This window comes from Monodelphis domestica, chromosome 1, assembly GCF_027887165.1.
Source record: "Monodelphis domestica isolate mMonDom1 chromosome 1, mMonDom1.pri, whole genome shotgun sequence".
In the NCBI taxonomy this organism is placed as follows: Eukaryota; Metazoa; Chordata; class Mammalia; order Didelphimorphia; family Didelphidae; genus Monodelphis; species Monodelphis domestica.
The window spans coordinates 420,050,812-420,074,264 of NC_077227.1; the positions used below are offsets into that span (position 1 = coordinate 420,050,812).

Consider the following 23,453-nt stretch of genomic DNA (forward strand, 5'->3'; position numbering starts at 1 on the left):
TCTGGCTTCAGCCACTTCCCAGCTGTGTGACCCTGGGCAAGTCACTTAACCCCCATTGTCTAGCCTTTACCACTCTTCTGCCTTAGAACACAGTATTGATTCTAAGGGGGAAGGTAAGAGTTCTAAAAATAAACACCTATTTGATTCACAAAGTGAAATTCTAGATTAATAAAAACTAGTTCCGTCTTTAAAAATAGTTTGATTCAATATGAAGTAGGACCTACTGACATGATAAAGTTGAGGATTTCATTCCTAAAGTCCACTCTATAGCAATGGATGTTATACCAGAATCTCAGGAAAATAACATTAAGTGAAGTATCTGAAATTTCCCATGTTTACTGGAAACTCCATTTCAATACTGTTAGAAAACTCAGACCAAAAGAAAGGAAAGGCTTTGAATGTTACATCTGTCTCTTAACCAAAGCAGAAGTGTTGACAGAATTTGGAAAGAAGTTATACATGTAGGGTCTTGGAGTTTCACATATTTACATAAGAAATAAGAGACCATATCCTTGATTTCTTTCTAAACTGAATTTGTTCAGCCTTATCTTTGGTCAGGTAAAGAAGAGAAAGTTTTTCATCAATCAAATTTTATCTTATCAAGTTTCTCTGTCAGAAAGTTGGCTGTCCTCAGGAAATGCCTTCAAATATTTGCACATAAATTCACTCTGTAGAACTCTCTCATTAATTTTAAGATACCCTCTGAAATTATCCCCACCTCACCAGTGGGAAATAAATCAGTATGTCCATTAAGTCTTTAGTAAACATCCCCTACATATCTGGCCCTGCACTGGGTGCTTTAGAAGACAAGAAGAGAAAGCACTGTGAAAAGGAAAGAGCAATGGACCTACAGTTCAAATCCCAACTCTACCATTTACTGACAATGTTTCTGTTAACAAATTATAGCCCCCCACCCCAGCCTCAGGTTGCTCATTTGTAAAGTGGGAATAATAAAACATTATTGACTACATAAACGAATGATGAAGAATGTAATGCAAACAGCACTAAATTGTGAATTATTATTACATGGAAGGACTGTCAGGTATGGCTCCTGCCCTCAAGAAGCTTACAAACTGATATGGGAGAAAAGGCTAATAAACAGAACAAAAACAAACTCCCAGAATTCTTCAAAGATAAGAGTATTCTCCAAAATACCTCTAGTCTAGACAGCAACCCCACTACAACTAGCAGACAATCTTCAAAAACAGTTGTGGTTGGAAAAATTCATCACCCTCCAACTACCTTTGTAGTCCTCAGGCCAGTCCTCAGATGTTGAACAGTCTGTAAGTTCATCACTGGCCTCTTAGAAAGCTTTTCCAGTTTGTAGAATCTGCCAGAGCATCTGTTGTACTGACAGTGTCCTACCTTCATGCCATAATGAGAGGCCTCAAAGTAAGACTTCAGTGGTATAAAACCTAAAATAAAACTGATTGTGTAAGACAGACCATAAATATGATAGAGGTAGAGAAAAGAGAGATCAGCAAGACTTATAAAGAGGGAAAGTGGAATAAAGGAATGCCCCCTGGACTAAAAGGGGATAAGGGGATGGAGGCCTAAATTCTGGCTCTACTACTTCCTCCTTTGAGGGGGGTCTGTAAGAAGTAGTTAAATAACCCATTGTTACTGATGCAACAAGAGTTGGAATGCTTAATCAAGTTTAGATTAGAAATATTCTAAGGTTTCCTACAATTCTTAGATTCATTAATATTTGTGTGATCTTAGGTAAAATCATTTCACATTTCCGGACCTGAGTTTATTCACCTATAAAAGAAGGTTGGACTAAATGGTCTCTAAGGCATTTTCTAACATAAAAATAAATCCACAATCCTATAATCTTACACTGATCATTCAGAAGAAACAGAGAGCTACCCTGTTACAACAATATTCAGAAACAAAAGCTTGTAGCCTTCAATATCACACTATACCCCAAAAGATGCTGTTCTAACTTAAGATAGCATTAGCTGATGGGAGACTCTTCAGAGATGATATTGGCATCTAAAGTGTCTGCTGATCCCTTCTCATGGACTAGTGAAATGCTTCAGTATTACTCCAAAGCAAAGTGCTTTTGACTAACTCATACTGAGGAAATAACAGCTTAAAAAATCAGACAGGTCCTTTGTGGAATAACAGAGGTTCCCATGGATGCTGGGGGGGGGGGGGGAGGGGGGATTTACTATTTTCTGGCCTTTACCAGTGAGTGTGGCCCCCAAGAAATCTTACTTATTAATTAGACATGCTACTATAGGATGACCTCCTTGAGGGCAAGGACTGTCATTGTATGTTTGCCTTGCTTTGTAAACACAGCACAGAGCATAGCACTGATTGATTGGTGACTTGCCACAAGAAAGACAATTCTGCACTTCCACTAGAAGTCTTAAGTGTAAACCCCATTGGGGTTCACATTCCAATGGTGAACTTTCCAACATTCACAAGTCTAAGAAATTTTAAGGTTTACAATAGAGATATAGGAAGTCCAAGTTTCTGCTATGACACTAACTGACATGGTATATATGACCACAGGCAAGTCACTTCCCCTCTGTGACCTATTTCTTTACATGAAAAACAAGGGTAATAATAATAACACACTATCTAATTTATAAGTTCATTGTGAGGAAAGTTTTTGGTAAACATTAAAGAATTATAGAAATGTTGGTTACTATCATTACTATTATTATTAGTTTCAAGCTAGCAACTATCATACCTCTAATAATGCCTAACCTGGCACCCAGAAACATAGAAGGGGCTAGCTACTTCTTAAAAGAGGCTTGGATTTATAATTCTTCCATTTTATCCTTAAATACCACCTTATTCTGGGGCAGCTAGGTAAAAGGCTAGATAAAATGCTAGTCTTAAGGTCAAGAAGACCCATTTTACTGAATTCAAATCTGGCCTCAGACACTTAATAGCTGTGTAATCCTGGGCATGCCACTTAACGCTATTTGCCTCAGTTTCCTCATCTGTAAAATGAGCTGGAGAAGAAAATGGCAAACGAGTATCTTCACCAAGAAAACTCTGATTGAAGATGCAGCCACAACTAACAACAGCAATTCACCTTATTCTAGAAAAATACCAATTACTATAGCTATTCATCCAATACAAAAAGTCAAGAGAGGTTTTAACCTTTGTTACAACTCCTTTCCTCAGGTTTGTGGTCTGATAGACAGTATATAGACAGTATACAGATGAGCAAAAACACTTTTTAAGATGGCATGTTTAGATGATTTGCCAAAAGATGTTCCTAAGGTTGTCACGATCTTATTTCCAGAAATCCATCAACCAGCATAAGAGTGAGAAATGCACTCTAGAGATGTTCTGAGTCTAACTGCCCTAAAATTAAAACTGCTCCCATCAATGTACACTAGATTAGCCAGCCGGGTGAAGGGTACAACTTTAATTAGACTCTTGGTTTTCAGCCAGCAGAGATGCCCCTCTGGAGCAAAAACAGCCAAGAATTGAAGAACACACTTGTCAGGTAAGTTGACAAAGGCTCCAATGACAGATGAGGGCATTGTGAGTCACAGGAATACTCTCTAAACTGATTTCTAATAAACGTTGCTTAAAAGGGAGAAGAAAAACAATGTAACTTGCTCCCATCCAGCACCAAATACTGAGAACCACAATAAAAGATCACACATCTGAGAGAGATGAAGCCTTCCCCTTCATTCACAGAGGATAAGCATCATTTGTCCTTGCTCTCTCGTTCCAGACATCAGAGCAAAGAAGCAAGTAGAAGTTTCAGAGGGAGCCAAGGATGTGTGATTTCTGGCAGCTCCCTGTTTCCAGCACAAAGAAGCTATGACATTAAGTGAAGCTAAGAAACAGCTGAGGAAAATGCTGAATGAAAAAGAAGGATACTGAAATGGCTTTTGGGGATTTGGGTCCCTCTGGTGGTATAAAATTACATAACAATAGTGCTTTGAAATTTTTTTTTTTTAAAAGATGAATCTTTTCATGTAAGAAATCGTCCCATATTATTTTTCAGGCTTGGTTCAAAAAAGAGATCATAAGGAACGGTAGTCCTACACTGACCTAATGACTAGAAACCTGCCAGATTACTAAAATCAAATTTACTTTAGATAAAATGGCTCAAGTTAATTGGGGGAAGAGTGGAGGTTGTTTGTTTTTCTAAACTTAGGGCTTATGAAAATCATCCTTAAGTACATGAGTTCACTTTTCTTCTTGAACACAGTATACTAATGGCCACTATGAGACTTCAGGGTCATCATAATGAAAATTATGATCACAATATCTAAGACTAAGCATAGAAATTATAGGAGAGGGACTTCCGGTTAAGATGGCGGCTTAGAGAAAGCTAAAGCTCAGATCTCCGGAAAACCCTTCCCGACCGATCTCAAACTATAAGCTCCTAAGGCGCCGAAATTCAAAACGATCAACAGCACAGACCCTGGGAACCCTCCTCCTGGACCTGGACCCGGTTCAAAAGGTACGGCTCCCCTCAAAAGCCAGAACCCGAGATCACTCGGACCTCAGGGGTAGGAGCGCAGAGTCCAAGGCTCCCGGAAGCCGCAGCCCAGCCGGGCTCAGAGAGCAGAACCCTCAGGGCCTTCTACCCGAGTCCCAGTGAAAGTTACTGCCCGGGGCTTCCGCTGCAGAGAGCTGGTCTAAACAACAGCAACCCTCAGGGTGGGCAAGACAGCCTCACGGGCTGGATCCTGCTATCCAAGTCTCAGTGAAAGTCCTTGCCCTCGGAGCTTGGGAAAGCTGCAGCCCATCCCCCCTGAAGGCCAACGAAACAGCCTCACGGCCAGCGATTCTGAAGGCAACTTCCGGAAAGCGAGCCGGGGGGAGAGTGTGGCCTCGTGGTCCAACCCTTCCATTCCAGTTCCAGTGAGGCACATTCAGTTTAACCCAGGGAAAGCTCATAGAACCATCTGCCCAGGACTAAAGCCTCTGATCACCAGACAGAGATAAGAAAAGCTAATCCTCCACATTCAGAGATGACAAACTCCACAGAAGCACAGAAGCCCCAAAATACCAAGAAAAATAAGAAGAAAGGGGCGACTTTGGACACATTCTATGGAGCCAAAATACAAAATACAGAGCAGATAGAAGAAGATATACAAGAAAATTCTCCAAAATCTTCCAAAGGAAATAGAAACTCTCCACAAACCCATGAAGAATTTGAATCAGAAATGACCAAAAAGATGGAAGCCCTCTGGGAGGAAAAGTGGGAAATAATGCAAAAGAAATTCATGCATCTACAAAACCAGTTTGACCAAACTGTAAAAGAAAACCAGGCTTTAAAGCAAGAACTAATAAAGCAAAGCCAAAACACCAAGAAATTAGAAGAGAACATAAAATATCTCACCGACAAGGTGATAGATCTGGAAAATAGAGGGAGAAGAGAAAATTTAAGAATAATTGGACTCCCAGAAAAGCCAGAAATAAACACCAAACTGGACATGGTGATACAAGATATAATCAAAGAAAATTGCCCAGAGATTCTAGAACAAGGGGGCAATACAGCCACTGACAGAGCTCACAGAACACCTTCTACACTAAACCCCCAAAAGACAACTCCCAGGAATGTAATTGCCAAATTCCAAAGCTATCAAACTAAAGAAAAAATCCTACAGGAAGCCAGAAAAAGACAATTTAGATATAAAGGAATACCAATCAGGGTCACACAAGACCTTGCAAGTTCTACTCTGAATGATCGTAAGGCATGGAACATGATCTTCAGAAAGGCAAGAGAGCTGGGTCTCCAACCAAGAATCAGCTACCCAGCAAAACTGACTATATACTTCCAAGGGAAAGTATGGGCATTCAACAAAATAGAAGACTTCCAACTTTTTGCAAAGAAAAGACCAGAGCTCTGTGGAAAGTTTGATACCGAAAATCAAAGAGCAAGGAATACCTGAAAAGGTAAATATTAAGGAAAGGGGAAAAATGTTATCTTCTTCTTTTACTCAAACTCTCTTCTATAAGGACTACATTTATATCAATCTATGTATACTAACATATGGGGAAAATGTAATGTATAAATAGGGGGTAAAGAAAGACCAAATAGAATAATCGTTCTCACACAAAGATTCACATGGGAAGGGGAGGGGAAGAAAACTCCTATAAGAAGGAGAGGAAGGGGGGGGGGAGTACTTAAACCTCAATCTCAGGGAAATCAACTCTGAGAGGGAAAAACATCCAGATCCATTGGGATCTTGAATTCTATCTTACCCAACAAGGGTAAGGAGAAGGGAAAACCAAGGGGGGAAGGGGAGAGGGAGAACAAAAAGGGAGGGAAAGAGAGGGGGGAGGGGTAGGGGGAGGGAAGAAAAAGGGAGGGACTAAAAAGGGAAACATCAAGGGAGGGGACAAGGGGGACTGATTCAAAGTAAATCACTGGACTAAAAGGTAGAGCCGAAGAAGAAAAGGTTAGAATTAGGGAAGGCAATCAAAATGCCAGGGAGTCCACAAATGACAATCATAACTTTGAACGTGAATGGGATGAACTCACCCATAAAACGTAGAAGAATAGCAGAATGGATTAGAATCCAAAACCCTACCATATGTTGTCTTCAAGAAACACACATGAGGCGGGTTGACACCCACAAGGTCAGAATTAAAGGATGGAGTAAGACCTTCTGGGCCTCAACTGATAGAAAGAAGGCAGGAGTGGTAATCATGATATCTGATAAAGCCAATGCAAAAATAGACCTGATCAAAAGGGATAGGGAAGGTGATTATATTTTGTTAAAAGGGACTCTAGACAACGAGGAAATATCATTAATCAACATGTATGCACCAAATAATATAGCACCCAAATTTCTAATGGAGAAACTAGGCGAATTGAAGGAAGAAATAGACAATAAAACCATACTAGTGGGAGACTTAAACCAACCATTATCAAATTAAGATAAATCAAATCAAAAAATAAATAAGAAAGAGGTAAAAGAAGTGAATGAAATCTTAGAAAAATTAGAATTAATAGACATATGGAGAAAAATAAATAGGGATAAAAAGGAATACACCTTCTTCTCAGCACCACATGGCACATTCACAAAAATTGACCATACATTAGGTCACAGAAACATAGCACACAAATGCAAAAAAGCAGAAATAATGAATGCAGCCTTCTCAGATCACAAGGCAATAAAAATAATGATTAGTAATGGTACATGGAAAACCAAATCTAAAACCAATTGGAAATTAAACAATATGATACTCCAAAACCGTTTAGTTAAAGAAGAAATCATAGAAACAATTAATAATTTCATCAAGGAAAATGACAATGGCGAAACATCCTTTCAAACCTTTTGGGATGCAGCCAAAGCGGTAATCAGAGGCAAATTCATATCCCTGAAAGCTTATATTAACAAACAAGGGAGAGCAGAGATCAATCAATTGGAAATGCAATTGAAAAAACTCGAAAGCGATCAAATTAAAAACCCCCAGCAGAAAACCAAATTAGAAATCCTAAAAATTAAGGGAGAAATTAATAAAATCGAAAGTGATAGAACTATTGATTTAATAAATAAGACAAGAAGCTGGTACTTTGAAAAAACAAACAAAATAGACAAAGTACTGGTCAATCTAATTAAAAAAAGGAAGAAAAGCAAATTCACAGCATTAAAGATGAAAAGGGGGACAGCACCTCCAATGAGGAGGAAATTAAGGCAATCATTAGAAATTACTTTGCCCAATTATATGGCAACAAATACACCAATTTAGGAGAAATGGATGAATATATACAAAAATACAAACTGCCTAGACTAACAGAAGAGGAAATAGAATTCTTAAATAATCCCATATCAGAAATTGAAATCCATCAAGCCATCAAAGAACTTCCTAAGAAAAAATCCCCAGGGCCTGATGGATTCACCTGTGAATTCTATCAAACATTCAGAGAACAGTTAACCCCAATACTATACAAACTATTTGACATAATAAGCAAAGAGGGAGTTCTACCAAACTCCTTTTACGACACAAACATGGTACTGATTCCAAAACCAGGCAGGTCAAAAACAGAGAAAGAAAACTATAGGCCAATCTCCCTAATGAATATAGATGCAAAAATCTTAAATAGGATACTAGCAAAAAGACTCCAGCAAGTGATCAGAAGGATCATTCACCATGATCAAGTAGGATTCATACCAGGGATGCAGGGCTGGTTCAACATTAGGAAAACCATCCACATAATTGACCACATCAACAAGCAAACTAGCAAGAACCACATGATTATCTCAATAGATGCAGAAAAAGCCTTTGATAAAATACAACACCCATTCCTATTAAAAACACTAGAAAGCATAGGAATAGAAGGGTCATTCCTAAAAATAATAAACAGTATATATCTAAAACCAACAGCTAATATCATCTGCAATGGGGATAAACTAGATGCATTCCCAATAAGATCAGGAGTGAAACAAGGATGCCCATTATCACCCCTACTATTTGACATTGTACTAGAAACACTAGCAGTAGCAATTAGAGAAGATAAAGAAATTGAAGGCATCAAAATAGGCAAGGAGGAGACCAAGTTATCACTCTTTGCGGATGACATGATGGTCTACTTAAAGAATCCTAGAGATTCAACCAAAAAGCTAATTGAAATAATCAACAACTTTAGCAAAGTTGCAGGATACAAAATAAACCCACATAAATCATCAGCTTTTCTATATATCTCCAACACAGCTCAGCAGCAAGAACTAGAAAGAGAAATCCCATTCAAAATCACCTTAGACAAAATAAAATACCTAGGAATCTACCTCCCAAGACAAACACAGGAACTATATGAACACAACTACAAAACACTCGCCACACAACTAAAACTAGACCTGAACAAATGGAAAAACATTAACTGCTCATGGATAGGACGAGCCAATATAATAAAAATGACCATCCTACCCAAACTTATTTATCTATTTAGTGCCATACCCATTGAACTACCAAAATACTTCTTCACTGATTTAGAAAAAACCATAACAAAGTTCATTTGGAAGAACAAAAGATCAAGGATATCCAGGGAAATAATGAAAAAAAACACATATGATGGGGGCCTTGCAGTCCCTGACCTAAAACTATATTACAAAGCAGCAGTCATCAAAACAATTTGGTACTGGCTAAGAAACAGAAAGGAAGATCAGTGGAATAGACTGGGGGAAAGCGACCTCAGCAAGACAGTATACGATAAACCCAAAGATCCCAGCTTTTGGGACAAAAATCCACTATTCGATAAAAACTGCTGGGAAAATTGGAAGACAGTGTGGGAAAGACTAGGTTTAGGTCAACACCTCACACCCTACACCAAGATAAATTCAAAATGGGTGAGTGACTTAAACATAAAGAAGGAAACCATAAGTAAATTGGGTAAACACAGAATAGTATACATGTCAGACCTTTGGGAGGGGAAAGGCTTTAAAACCAAGCAAGATATAGAAAGAATCACAAAATGTAAAATAAATAATTTTGACTACATCAAACTAAAAAGCTTTTGTACAAACAAAACCAATATAACTAAAATCAGAAGGGAAACAACAAATTGGGAAAAAATCTTCATAGAAACCTCTGACAAAGGTTTAATTACTCATATTTATAATGAGCTAAATCAATTGTACAAAAAATCAAGCCATTCTCCAATTGATAAATGGGCAAGGGACATGGATAGGCAGTTCTCAGATAAAGAAATCAAAACTATTAACAAGCACATGAAGAAGTGCTCTACATCTCTTATAATCAGAGAGATGCAAATCAAAACAACTCTGAGGTATCACCTCACACCTAGCAGATTGGCTAACATTACAGCAAAGGAAAGTAATGAATGCTGGAGGGGATGTGGCAAAGTAGGGACATTAATTCATTGCTGGTGGAGTTGTGAATTGATCCAACCATTCTGGAGGGCAATTTGGAACTATGCCCAAAGGGCGATAAAAGACTGTCTGCCCTTTGATCCAGCCATAGCACTGCTGGGTCTGTACCCCAAAGAGATAATGGACAAAAAGACTTGTACAAAAATATTCATAGCTGCGCTCTTTGTGGTGGCCCAAAACTGGAAAACGAGGGGATGCCCATCAATTGGGGAATGGCTGAACAAACTGTGGTATATGTTGGTGATGGAGTACTATTGTGCTAAAAGGAATAATAAAGTGGAGAAGTTCCATGGAGACTGGAACAACCTCCAGGAAGTGATGCAGAGCGAGAGGAGCAGAACCAGGAGAACATTGTACACAGAGACAAACACACTGTGGTATAATCGAATAAATGGACTTCTCCATTAGTGGCGGTGTAATGTCCCTGAACAACTTGCAGGGATCCAGGAGAAAAAAACACCATTCATAAGCAAAGGATAAACTATGGGAGTGGAAACACCGAGGAAAAGCAACTGCCTGAATACAGAGGTTGAGGGGACATGACAGAGGACAGACTCTAAATGAACACTCTAGTGCAAATACTATCAACAAAGCAATGGGTTCAAATCAAGAAAACATCTAATGCCCAGTGGACTTACGCGTCGGCTATGGGGGGTGGAGGGGAGGAAAAGAAAATGATCTTTAACGAATAATGCTTGGAAATGATCAAATAAAATATATTTTAAAAAAAAAAGAAATTATAGGAGAAAGAGAACATTAGATCTGAATAGGACCTTTAAACACAGATTATTAGAATAGAAAATATATATAAACTGGGGTCAGCTGGGTAGCTCAGTGGATTGAGAGTCAGGCCTAGAGACAGGAGGTCCTAGGTTCAAATCTGACCTCAGACACTTCCCAGCTGTGTGACCCTGGGCAAGTCACTTGACCCCCATTGCCTAGCCGTTACCACTCTTCTGCCTTGGAGTCAATATACAGTATTGACTCCAAGATGGAAGGTAAGGGTTTAAATATATATATATATATATATATATATATATATATATATATATATATATATATAAAAATGATAAACTATTAGAACTAGAAATAACATCAACATTGAATGTTAGAGCATAGAATATAGCAGGACTGGGGAGGCCTTTAGAACCCAGAATACATATTAGCATTCTTTTTCAAGATTATCTAATGCAACACTTTTAATTAAGAGGGAAAAAAATGTTTGCAATAGCTAGCTAGTGGCAAAGCTAGAACTAGACCTTGGGGCCCCTAACTTCTAATGACATGCACTGTCCATGGCTGTGTGCATTGACTATGAATGTGTACTGAATCTAAATCTCAAATCTTTTTAAGGAGTTGTTTTTTGAGGCTTTATTATCATTTGCCTTTGTGGATATATGAAATAGCCTATTAACAGAGGATCTTACCATGAAAACTTTACTATACCATATGCAACAGTAATGTTAGTGTGGAAAGTAAGGCCTGAAAAATCAAAACACACATCGAAGCTAGCATATAAGTACAAGCATCACCAGGGGGAAATGGCCTCTCCTCTCCTTTTCTGATTGCTTCTATATTAGAGGATGAGAATATCATTACAGGGCAGCAAAAACGCCACTCTAAGAAGGATCTACGAGGTCTTTCTTGATATATAAAAGAAACAAATTCTTCTTTTCCTTTGCTTGCAATAGGATAGGTCACTGAAAGGTTTTGCCTTTAATCTACATGCAGTAACATCTGGTGAGAATGAAGCTCTCTAGTAATTAAAATGCCTAGTTAACTGAAATAAGCTGATAAGAGATAAATCTAAAGAACCATATTCATATGCTACATTCAACATGCAAAACAAAAACCTTGGGGGCCAGCTGGGTGGCTCAGTGGATTGAGAGCCAGGCTTAGAGATGGGAGGTCCTAGGTTCAAATCCGGCCTCAGCCACTTCCTAGCTGTGTGACCCTGGGCAAGTCCCTTGACCCCCATTGCCTAGCCCTTACCACTCTTCTGCCTTGGGACCAATATACAGTATTGACTCCAAGACAGAAGGTAAGGGTTAAAAAAAAAAAAAACCTTAGCTAAATGGAAAGATCCCACACCATTTCTCAAGCATGAGTCACTGGGTCTCAATCCTCAGATTGGACAACATAGGATTTCTGGACACTACAGACAGATTCTTAATCTCAAGTTTGTGAATTTGTTTCTGTTCTTTTACTAATATGATAACTGTTTCAATATAATTGGTTTCCTTGGTAATCAGGTATTTTGTTTTATGGATTTAAAAATATTCTTGAAAAGGGGTCCATATCTGCTTTTGGCTAAGCAGAAATTCTTTTGATAGATGCAGAATTGCTGAAATGGGATGAAATATTTCACTGTTCTAGACACAAGCAAACTCGGAAAATACTGAGTCAGCAGAAGTTAAGTAAAGATTTCAGTATTAATCTACACTATATGGAAACTTATGCAAAGGGGAAAGCAAAGTGCCAAACTTCATCTTACTGTAAAAACAACACATTTTACAGAAATTTCAGTCTTGAAGGGCTAGAAGAACCTTAGACAATGATGAAGAACCTTTCAGACAGTGTCAGGCTCCTCCCCCATCCTACCCCCCCCCCAGACCTAGTGCCATGCCAACCTTCCAGAGACCATATGCCCTGCTCCTCCCCCACACCAAGTACCAGGCACGCCCCCCCCCACCATTACCCCCACACAGAGGAGGGAGAAAAAGTTTCCCATTGGGCTACTAGGTGGAGGGGTGGGTGATATGAAAAAAATGTCCTCAGGCACAATGGAAAGGGGGAGGGGAGCAGATCCACCTGAGTCCCTCTGCCTTTCTAGTAATGAATTCAGAGGGGGAAGGAGCCATGTGCCCACAGAGAGGTGCTATCTTTGGCATGTGTGCCATAGGTTCGCCATCACTGCCTTGGAACATAGAAACAGCTGTTTAAAACTACATTAAAATACAGTGTTAGAACAACAAAAAGACAGAAGCTTATAGCTGAAAGAGACCTTGGAAACCACCTAATCCAAACTGAGAACCAGAAAAGAATGCCTCCCAGAGTTACACATTTTCATGGCAGAGCTGGGTATAGAACAGTTATCCTGGCTCTTAACAAGAGTTCTTTCCACTAAACCATAATGCCTTTTACACAAAAAGAGTTATAATACAAAAAAACAAGCAATAATTACTGTGGATGTTCTGATGAAGTATTTCTGCATTTCTCTACCTAGGCCAGTAAAGCATGACATGTATGAGTTTTTTGGGGTTTTTTACTGCTCCAGTACTAATGCAGATCCCACATCTACCATGAAACATTCCCTACGTCCTCTGCCCACAGTGGTATTGCCATTCTCAAATTTTAATAGTACCATGTAATCACTGAATTATATGTGATTTTGCATCATTCGCAAATGTTTTCACATAGGTATCTTATCCTTAGAGACCCACACAGTAATGGACACCCTCAGAAGCTAAAAACTCCTTGAAATTTAGATGGCATTGTTCTATCTGTTAAAAGGAACTTTCCCATGTATTGTCATTTGCTGCTCCTCATATCCCTTTGAGTGAAACAGTATAAGTATTCTAATATTCACTTTAAAGATGAGAAAACTGAAGCTTGGACAGCTAAGTAATGACTAAAACATGGAAAATAAGGAATAACCATTTTAAAACAACACAGCTATTTGTACAGATTGTTTCCTTTTTGGTCTAACAAATTATTTCAAGTAAGATACATGTAAATTAATGGCAATAGTTAAGTATCAAGAATTATTAGTATTTATGGGATTCTTTTCAGAATTACAGAATCCTAGACCTGGAAAGGTTCATAGAATACAAAAGAGTCAAATGTAAAAAAAGAAACCAAGGTAGCCTGCAAACATTGAGTTCAGGGGTCAGCAAACTACTGTCCAAAGATCAAATCTGGCCCACTGCCTGTTTTTGTTCAGTCTAAGAATAGTTTTTACATATTTCAATAAAATTTTTATTATATTTTTAAAGTATAGAAACTATTCTTAGCTCAAAGGTCATTTAAAAATAGGCTGCCATAATTTTCCAACCAGTTTATTTCACAAATGAGGAAACTGAGTTTTAGAAGAGTCAGTTGGATTTTGCTCAAGCTTCTACAACCAAATCCAAAACTTTACCTCAAGTCTTCCAAATGCTAATCTCATTCTTTCACTATTATCAGGCTACCAAACAGGCAATTTGTACTTTATTCTCTCCATGGTTTCTATAAAGTAGCAGCTCTCAAATTTTTTGTGCTCATCATAGTTTTCTTTGCCATGATGAATGGAGGCACACTGAATTGTGAAGCTGGCCATACTATGAGAATCTTTGCACAGGCACAGTTCCTCTTTAATAAAAATAGTAACTTGGGGCAGTGAGGTGGCCCAGGGCAAGTCACTTAACACCAGCTGTCTAATCCTTACTACTCTTCTGCCTTAGCATCAATACTTAATATGCAGGTTTAAAAAAATAACAATAGTTGAGTTATTTGTTGAGTTATTTATGAATTCAGGATCTGATGGGTTATGAGGTAAGTACATAAGCATAAAAGGTGAGTTTAGCTAATTAGCTAATATTGCTTAATAGTATTCTGACTCACATATACTTATATACTACATATGCTCAGTAAGAAAAATTTATATTAAATTTTTTAATAAACTTCCTTTTACCTGCAATAACATGTTTCCAAAATTTTATAGTTTGCCCTGTGAGAATCACTGATGTGAAGAAATGTTAAACAACAAAAAACAATAATTCTGATAATTCTTAGTACAACTATATCTTACTAGGCAACATCAAAAATCACTACAGTCAAAAAGTCATGGCTCACAGGTCTGCTAAAACAGTTACTAGGTAGGTGGCTATCGTCAAGTCACTTCATGTCCCAAAGCCTCAGTGGTTGATGAAAAATGAATAAAAATGAAAAAATGAAAAAATGAAAAAAATGATGAAAAGATGAAAAATTAATACTACTTATAATACCTATCTCATTTGCTATTGCAAAGAAAACACTCTGTAAATCTCGAAGCACTCTAGAGATGCAAGTTATTAATATTTGCTGGTGCTCAAGAAGCCTTTGTTAAGAGCTTTTAAAAGGAGCAGAACCAGGTACACAGAGACGGATATACTGTGGTACAATCGAATGTAATGGACTTCTCTACTAGCAGCAATGCAATGATCCAGAACAATTCTGAGAGACTTATTAGAAAGAATGCTATCCACATTCAGAGGAAGAACTGTGGGAGTAGAAACACACAGAAGAAAAACAACTGCTTGATCACATGTTCGATGGGGACATGATTGGGGATGCAGACTCTAAATGATCACTCTAGTGCAATTATCAATAATATGGAAATAAGTCTTGATCAATGACACAAGTAAAACCCAGTGGAATTGCTCAGTGGAAGGAAGGGAGGGAAAGAACATGAATCATGTAACCATGGAAAAATATTCTAAATTAATTAATTAAATAAAGCTTTTCAAATAAGGGAAAAAAAGAGATTTTTTAAAAAGATGCACAAGCATGAAGTAACATAAATACATGCTATAACTGCACCCCAATCTAAGAACCCCACTAAAAGGCAAGAAGATGAGATAATCACATTGATTGTTTTGTCTCCATGGCTCTTCTGTCGTCTGGCTTCATCCAATTCCTTCTCTAATTTCTCCCTCTCGTGCTGAAAATCTTCTAGTTCTTGATTAAGCTTTTCAATGTTTCTTTGTAGCCTATGGTTTTCAGTATCTTTCCTCCGATTTTCAGCATGCAGCTGTGTTAAAAGTGTTTCTTTTTCCAGCAAAATGGTCTCAAAATCTTCAACCCCCTGAAAAAGGAAAAAAAATATCCACATTCAGACAGTGTTAAAACAAACCAACCTAAGCTTGAATTTGATCCTATTTAAAAGGATAATAGGATTCAGAGAAAAAAAGGGACAAACTCAAGTGAGATCTTGTCCAAAACCTTCAACTTAGCATCTAAGGGAAGTCAAATTCATATTAAATTTTTTTACAAACTTCCTTTTACCCACACTAACATGTTTCCAAAGTGGGAAGGGTTTCCAGAGTAGAAAATTGATTCACCTAAGTTAAGGCAGGTGTAAGAAGCTGAGTGGGAATTCAAAGCCAAACCCTCTGAATACCAACTTAGCATCTTTCTACTATACACCAGAAAGATCAGGGAAAAGAAAGCTAGAAGGGTTAGCTTTACAAAACTTTTACAGAGTTTAAGATCAAAAGAGTGACAAGGTAAAAAAAGCACTGAATTTGTACTAGCCCCTTATAGGGGCTGGCTCTCTATTCACTGTGCCACCTAGCTGCCCCTCCCGCAAGAACTATTGATTCTACACACTAAGCTAGTGAGCTATTGCCCTTAGACCACTTTCTAATTTCTTACCTCTCTCTCTGCCTTCACAAGTGGTCTACTATGTCTAGAATGTACTCCCTCCTTACCTCCACTTGAAAGGATGCCTCCCTATCTCCTTTCAGAGTCCAGCTTAGGTGCTACTTCCTATAAGAGGTCTTTTGTGATCCCCTTAAATTAAGAATGCTCTCTCCTTTGAAATTACTTCATGTTTACTAATTTGTCAATTTGTATTTTCCCCTGTCACCTAGAACATAAGCTCCTTGGAGGCAAATATGGTTTTATTTTTTGGCTTTTTATCCCCATCACCCAGATAGTGCCTTGCACATAGTTAAAGCTTAATAAGGGCTTGTTAAATTAAACAGAAGTTGTATTCCCATTTCTCAGGAGAATAAACTGAAGGGTTGTAATTTCATAGTCATAGTCTATCTATACAAGGTATACAAGTTCAGGATCACTGTGTTAAATTTTTATTAAATTCTTCCTGTGTGCCAGACCCTGGGTTAGATACTGGAAATAGTAATACAAAATCAAGAAGGTTCCTTTCCTCAAAGAGCTTATGTTCAGGGAAGTTGGGAATATGGGGAGAGAGGAAAGGCAACATAGATGACACAAATAAGTAAATATAAAGTAATTTTTTATGGGGGGCAGTAACAATTCAGGTTATAAGGAAAGGTTTCTTCTAGGAGGTGGCACTTGAGTCAAGCTTTGAAGGAGGTTAAAGGTTTCAAGAGGTGGAGGTAAAGAGAAAGACTGTGCCACTTATGAGGGATTGCTTGTGCAAAGGTTAGATGGAGGAGCTGAAATGAAGAATATAGAAAACAAGAAATAGTCTATCCTTACTGGAAAGAAAATTGCGTGAAGAGGAACAATATCTTATCAGTCTGGAAATACAGGCTTGAATGAGATTATGAACGGCTTTAAGTGGTAAACTGGGGTGCTCCTAACTTAAGAAGCAGCAGATAGCTGCTAAAGTTTCCTGAGCAGAAGGATGACATGGTAACTATTAACAAGGAATTACATATTCATTCATAAAGTTATCAGAATAATTGTCCAATCAACTGCTCCAGTGATTTTACTGGGTATATTAGGAAATAAAAATTAAATCCAAGACTACAAATTTGGTTTATGGTAAAAGTATTGAGCCAAGATCATAGGGCTTTGGAAGAATACATCCTCTGTACCTCTGGATTCTCTGACTTGCTTTTTTCCTTTTTTCTATTTTAAACAGATTAGTCAGAGAACTAAAATTATACTGAATACGTAATTTTTTTTTTCCTGGTCAAGATGTAGCATGTGTTTAAAGCTTAAGTAGTATATTTCACCTTCCATGGAAATCAAATAATCACTTAGCAAAGTTATAACTGAAAGGGATGAAGTATTCTTTGACTGCTATTTTATTTTTTGAATTGGGTTGTGAAAGAAAAGAAGACTAAATTAGAATGATTACTGAGATTTTCTACAAAGGTTTATTAATTCTATGATTTGTTTTAACAGCAAGACTTCAGCTTGATTTTTATCATAAAATTCAATGTAAGGCTTATTATATTTCCTTTTTTTAGACTTAATCTTCAATCACAAACTATAGTAGAGCTCCTCAGCCATCTGTTGGTTACACTGGGTATTCAGACTCTCTTCAGTTCAAGGCTCTTTGCATACATTTTACACAGGCACCTGTAGTCATGTGCATAGATGCACCCATATGCAGAAAATAATGTTTATGTCTGGATGTGCACATTTGTAGGTGGGTAGGTCTACACAAACAATATCCTGGATGGTGGAAATAAAAAGACCAAAAAAAATCATCACTGCCTTCAAGGAGCTTATGTTGAAGGAGGCAGGAATTTACAAATAGACATGTTAGTAAATAGGAAATAATTTCAAAGGAGAGAGGGTTCTTAATTTAAGGGGATCAGGAAAGACCTCTTATAGGAAGTGGTACCTAAACTGGACTCTGAAAGAAGAGAAGGAGGGGTCCTTTCAAATGGAGGTAAGGAGGGAGTAAATCCTAGACATGGGGGACTATTTGTGAAGGTAGAAAGAGACAAGAGATACAATACAATCTAAGAGTAATAGCTAGCAGGCCAATGAGACTGGAATCAAGAGTGCATGAAGAACAGGCATATGAAATTAGGAAATATTCAGTTGCTGAGGACTTTAAATACAAAGTACACAGTTTTTACTTTATTTTAGAGGTAATAAGGAGCCATGAAAGATTTTCTAGTGGGGAAGAGAGGGCATTTTATGAACATCAACTGGTGGCTTTGTGAAAGAAATATTGTTCAAGAAAGAGACCTCAGGAATGAAAGGTAGAAATTAGGGTGGAGACTGACTAGGTTGCTACCAATAATGTAGGTTAGAGGCAATAATAACCTCTACTATAGGAGACTGTATTAGTAAACAGAAAGGGATTGATATGAAATATGTTGTACCAATTAGTACTCTCTCTCTCAAACACTTTGACTAGCTATTTTTAAGGCCTTTGTTTCAAAAAAATACCACAATGAGTTAGCTTTGTTGGCCTTATAATGGTTCTACCTTATTTTCCTTTCTGAATATAGAAGTGCTTTTAAAAGCATTCATAATTATAAGTATTCATAAATATCTGAAATCACTTTCTTTATTTGGTTTCAGTGATGGTAAGGATATGGATTATATATATATATACTAGCCTGGTCCAACTTGCATAGAATCTCTGTGATACCAAGGGAACATATGATGTACAAACATGGTTATCAATAATGATATCAAACTTCAAAAAACCAAAGAGGTAACACTGAAATTTCCAATTGTACTAATTTAAATAATAAAATTCATAGATGAAAAAACTAAGACCTAGAGGAATGAAGGGCCTATCTGACACTATAGTCTCCATGTCAGAAGACCATAGGCTCAGTCTTCTGGCTCCAGGGACAAGTGTGGTCAAGCACAAATAGAAACATGGGCCACAAATCTATACCTAGGAATTCCTGCAGGACACATAGTTATTTTTAAAATGTAATGTTATCTATATTTTATTATATTTTAATTTTGTTAAGTATTTCCCAATTACAGTTTAATCTGCTTCCAATGGCACCCAGAGGTTTTGTGGGCTGTATGTATCCTTCACACAGCATGTCTGACACATCTGCACTATAAAATATTGCTTGTCTCTGTGTATAAAATGAAAATCAATTGTTAACCTAACCAGTAAGGGAGTTTTCTTAACAACAGCTTACCTTGATTTTTTCTATCTGGGCACTGTGGGTAGCTTCTCTTGCTTTAGCCAAGGAAGTAGTCAGCTCTTCAATTCTGGATGTAAGTTCTTCAGTCTTTCAGGAAATAAGACATAAGAAGAAAAAAAAGAAAACCAAAGGAAGAATCTAATTATATTCTACCCCCCAACAAATTCTTCCCTGAATAGTCCTCTGTAACTATAATAGATGTTATTGTACATAAGCCTAGTTAGCTGTTATGCCCCAGGAAAAAAAATGGTACTTAATGGTAAATTATATATTATACTATGCTGAATAAATAAAAAATTTCCCTATCTGCAAAACAGGTTCTTTATAAGGTAAGCTACACAAAGAATAGTCAATGGTCTCAGGGAAAGACAATCCACAGATCAAGCTCCATACAATAGAAAAGAGCAAGGCATAATGACACCAGCAATATACCATCCTAAACCCCAGAGGCAGTGAAATATCATCTTGTAAATGGAATGAATTTCTGTTTTCAAATATTCCAAAATGGGTATCATACTGCCAAGGTGTAGCCTACGTGGTAATTCTTTTATGTCAATCCCCAGATGGCTTAACCAGTACCCACTCTTATAGAAATTACTAATGGACAAAAATTCCCATGCTTTGTTCTAATGCCTCTACACTCAACACTCTAGTTCTGTCATATACTTTTTATACAAAGATGAAAAAACAAGATGAGATAGGCTAAAAGCAATCATTTTCATTTATAGTAGCTATCCTGAATAAATCTAAATTAAAATACAGGGCCATACCTCTTTATCTTTTGTTTTTAAGGCCACAGTTAGACCCTGAATTGTTTTATCCCTCTTCAAACCATTTTTCTTTTCAAGAGCAATTTCTTTATCTTTTTCCCTTATGTCCTCCTGAAGAACCTAAATTAGATTTAAAAAAATTCACTAAGTTGACAAGGCTTAACCATAATGCATTGTTAATACATTTTTAAACATATATTTAATTGCAATTATTCTATTTCATTCATATTGAATTGTGTTTAATGCATCCAAAATGAAACCATCAGGAAGACTCAGTTCTATGAATTCAAGTCTGGCCTCAGACCTTTTCTATATGTGTGACCCTGGGCAGATTACTTAACCTTGTTTGCTTCAGTTTCCACACCTTTAAAATGAACTGAAGAAGGAAATAGCAAACCACATCAAGGAACCCCCAAATGGGGTCAGAAAGAGTCGGACACAACTGAAACATCAAGGCAGCTAAGTGCTACAGTGGATAGAGTACTTGGGCCTAGTCAGAAAGATCTGAATTCAAATATGGTCCCAGACACTTAATGAGTATGTGAACTTGAGCAAGTTACCTAATCTCTGTATCAGTTTTTCCAATTGTAAAATAGAGATGATAATAGTGCCAATATTACAGGGTTATTGTGAGGACCAAATGAGATAATATTTGCAAAGTTTTGCCTGGACAAAACTATGTACTTAATAAATCTCTCTCTCTCCTTTCCATCCTCAGGCTCCCTTAACAAAACATCTTCATTTTCTTCAGTTAGTCCTCATGACATGGTTCCAAATTCCCCCACCACATTCCTAGTCACACTTTAGTTTGTCAATATCTCTTCTCAAACACAGTACTTAAAAATGACTTAGTCTGGTTATGGCAGAGTACACAATGAATTTGATCAGATTTTAACTTAGACATTTATATTTAGACTAAGAAATAAGGCACTTACAATTTTATGAACTATTGATTAATTAAAATATGATTTAAACATACCAAGATTTTCTTTTCAAAGCAGTTTCTCTCATCTCTCAGTTCCATTTGAATAGCCTAACAAAACAAAATACATGTTAACTCCAAAGAAAAATGCACTAAAATCAATTCCTCCAGAAGTATTCTCATTAAACATCATAATCAATTAGTATAAAGCCTTACATACTTAATTTGTGACATTTCATTTGGGTCCCATTAAAACAAGTGTACCTGTTTCTCCCTGCCCTATTATCCAGTCCCTCCAGTCAAGTTAACGAAGTTCAAAAACAAAGCAGGGGAAAAATGAGCTGACACAAAGAGCAAGGTGTGACATAAAATGATCACTGATTCTGGCTTATTCAGCCCCAGAGGGCATAAATAAAAAGACAGATGAAAGATTGTGAGGAATACAAAAGTGAGTTCAAGGAAAAAAATTAAAAGTAACTTATAAGTTCAAGGAAAAAAATTAAAAGTAACTTATCATAGGAACAACATTCTAAACCATTAAGAGTTCTAACTAAATCTAATCTATAATGCTAAAAATGTACACTTGATAGGTCAATGGTCTTTCTTAATATAGAAACAGAAAAACTAAACAAATATTACAGATAATCAATCAACTTTAAATGTATTGCAAGTTGTATGAGGTACTCTCCATTGTACAAGAACAGAAGGTCATAGCTAAGACTTGAACTTTCCAAGTCACTCTTTTTTATTACACATTTTTTGCACAAATGCTTCTAAAGCTTCAGATAAAGGATATCTGCTTCTAGCTCGAAGTCAAAAACAATACACTACTTTTTTTTGTAGAAAATTAGATGGATAGAGGGAGTAAAAAAAACTTGAAAAACTCCTCCATAGTAATTCATTAATAATGGAAAATTTAATGGCAAATATTAAGGCTGCCTATTCTTACACTCATTCAATACAAATATATTGATTTTTAACAATTCCCAGAATTACATGGTCATTTCTGCTACCCTTTAGCTGACAGGTGGCCATCAGTATTTAGATTGTGTATTCATGTATCTGTGTGTGCATACAAAACATGGGAAATGTATATGCATCCATCACTGAAGACCCATGAATGCTAAATAGTTTCCATTTGTGGCTCACTGCCTTACCTCTATCTCTAATTTCTTTCCTTCCCTTAAAGCAGCACTAAGGTCTCTGAATTTTCCAGATGACAAGTTCTCATCAGGAGATGCCATTTGAGATTGTGCCTCTTCAAGTTCCTGAATTAAAGCATCTTTTTTCTTCAAAGACAGCTTCAAGTCTTCTATCAGTCTAAAACAGAATGAGATGTAAATATTTATTTTATACTATGCTCATCCCATGCTACAAAAGTAACTAAGAAATAAATGGTACCAGACATCTTTCACGTGGACAGTTCTTAACACCAGAATAAATGGAATCACAGTCTAAAGCTAAATGGTCAAAGACCAGAATATGTTCCATTTAGGACAAATACTCTGGGAAAAGAAGATGGAATAACAATCCATGTTAACTATGACACTGCTTTAAACTTCAAAGAAAGGATAGTCATGTTCTAACACAAATTAAGTACTAGAAAAAGAAATAGACTAGACCTCAGATTTCATTAATACAGGGAACTTCAAGGTAAGAAAACTCCCTCTGCCAGTGCAGGTCAGCACTTTCTTGGCAACTTATCATCTTAGAGAGTTGCCTGAAGAATTGGGAGGTTCAGTAACTTGCATATAGCCAGTGTTACCAGTGGTGGGACTTAAACACAGGTCTTCCTGGCATACAGACCAATTCTTTCCCATTGTGTCAATACTGCATCTCTCACATGAGAACTTCAGAATATAAAACATTACAGTTGGAAGGTACCTTAGAACAGAGCATGATTGCTAGAGTCACTAGGGACCTTAGGAAATATTCAGTCTAATCCCAATATTGTGCAGATGAATAATAATGTGTAGATAAGGTCCAGAGAGAAGTGGACTTATCTGAGGTCACAAAGCAATTGGTTCTTATTTATAGGAAAGTGCACTCCACTTTGAACTACTCTGCACCACAAGCACCTGGACTGTACCAGGCTCCACAAAAGGGTCCTGTTTCTAGAATAATCATAAGAATGATGGCCTTTTATACATACATGCATACTTCCTTAAGTGGAAAAAAGAAAGCCTAGACATTGGTTGAGCAGTTAAAAGAAACAACAAAAAACCATACAGAACAGACATGTTAGAACAGGTATGGGCATGATGTTCAAAATCCAAAGGATCTTGTCTCTGGTCCAACAGCCGGCTATTACTTAGTCACACAATGTCACTACAGGGAGCTAGTACAGTAT

At 37.2% G+C, this 23,453-nt stretch overlaps 1 protein-coding gene across 5 annotated transcripts in view; it reads right to left on the reverse strand.

Moving 5' to 3' along the window:
- Positions 1 to 23,453, reverse strand: part of CDK5RAP2 (CDK5 regulatory subunit associated protein 2) — a 176,403-nt gene that overhangs the window by 87,847 nt on the left and 65,103 nt on the right. For 4 of the 5 annotated variants that reach the window (XM_007474549.3, XM_007474550.3, XM_007474552.3 and 1 more), the window contains 5 exons: positions 22,261 to 22,423; positions 21,161 to 21,214; positions 20,182 to 20,301; positions 19,406 to 19,498; positions 15,433 to 15,651 (listed from right to left, as the gene is read on the reverse strand). In XM_007474549.3, coding sequence (XP_007474611.2) covers positions 15,433 to 15,651; positions 19,406 to 19,498; positions 20,182 to 20,301; positions 21,161 to 21,214; positions 22,261 to 22,423 — 649 coding nt within the window. Of the gene's footprint in view, positions 1 to 1,242; positions 1,403 to 15,432; positions 15,652 to 19,405; positions 19,499 to 20,181; positions 20,302 to 21,160; positions 21,215 to 22,260; positions 22,424 to 23,453 lie in introns of those variants that run through there. The other variant, XM_056812027.1, reaches the window with a different exon arrangement.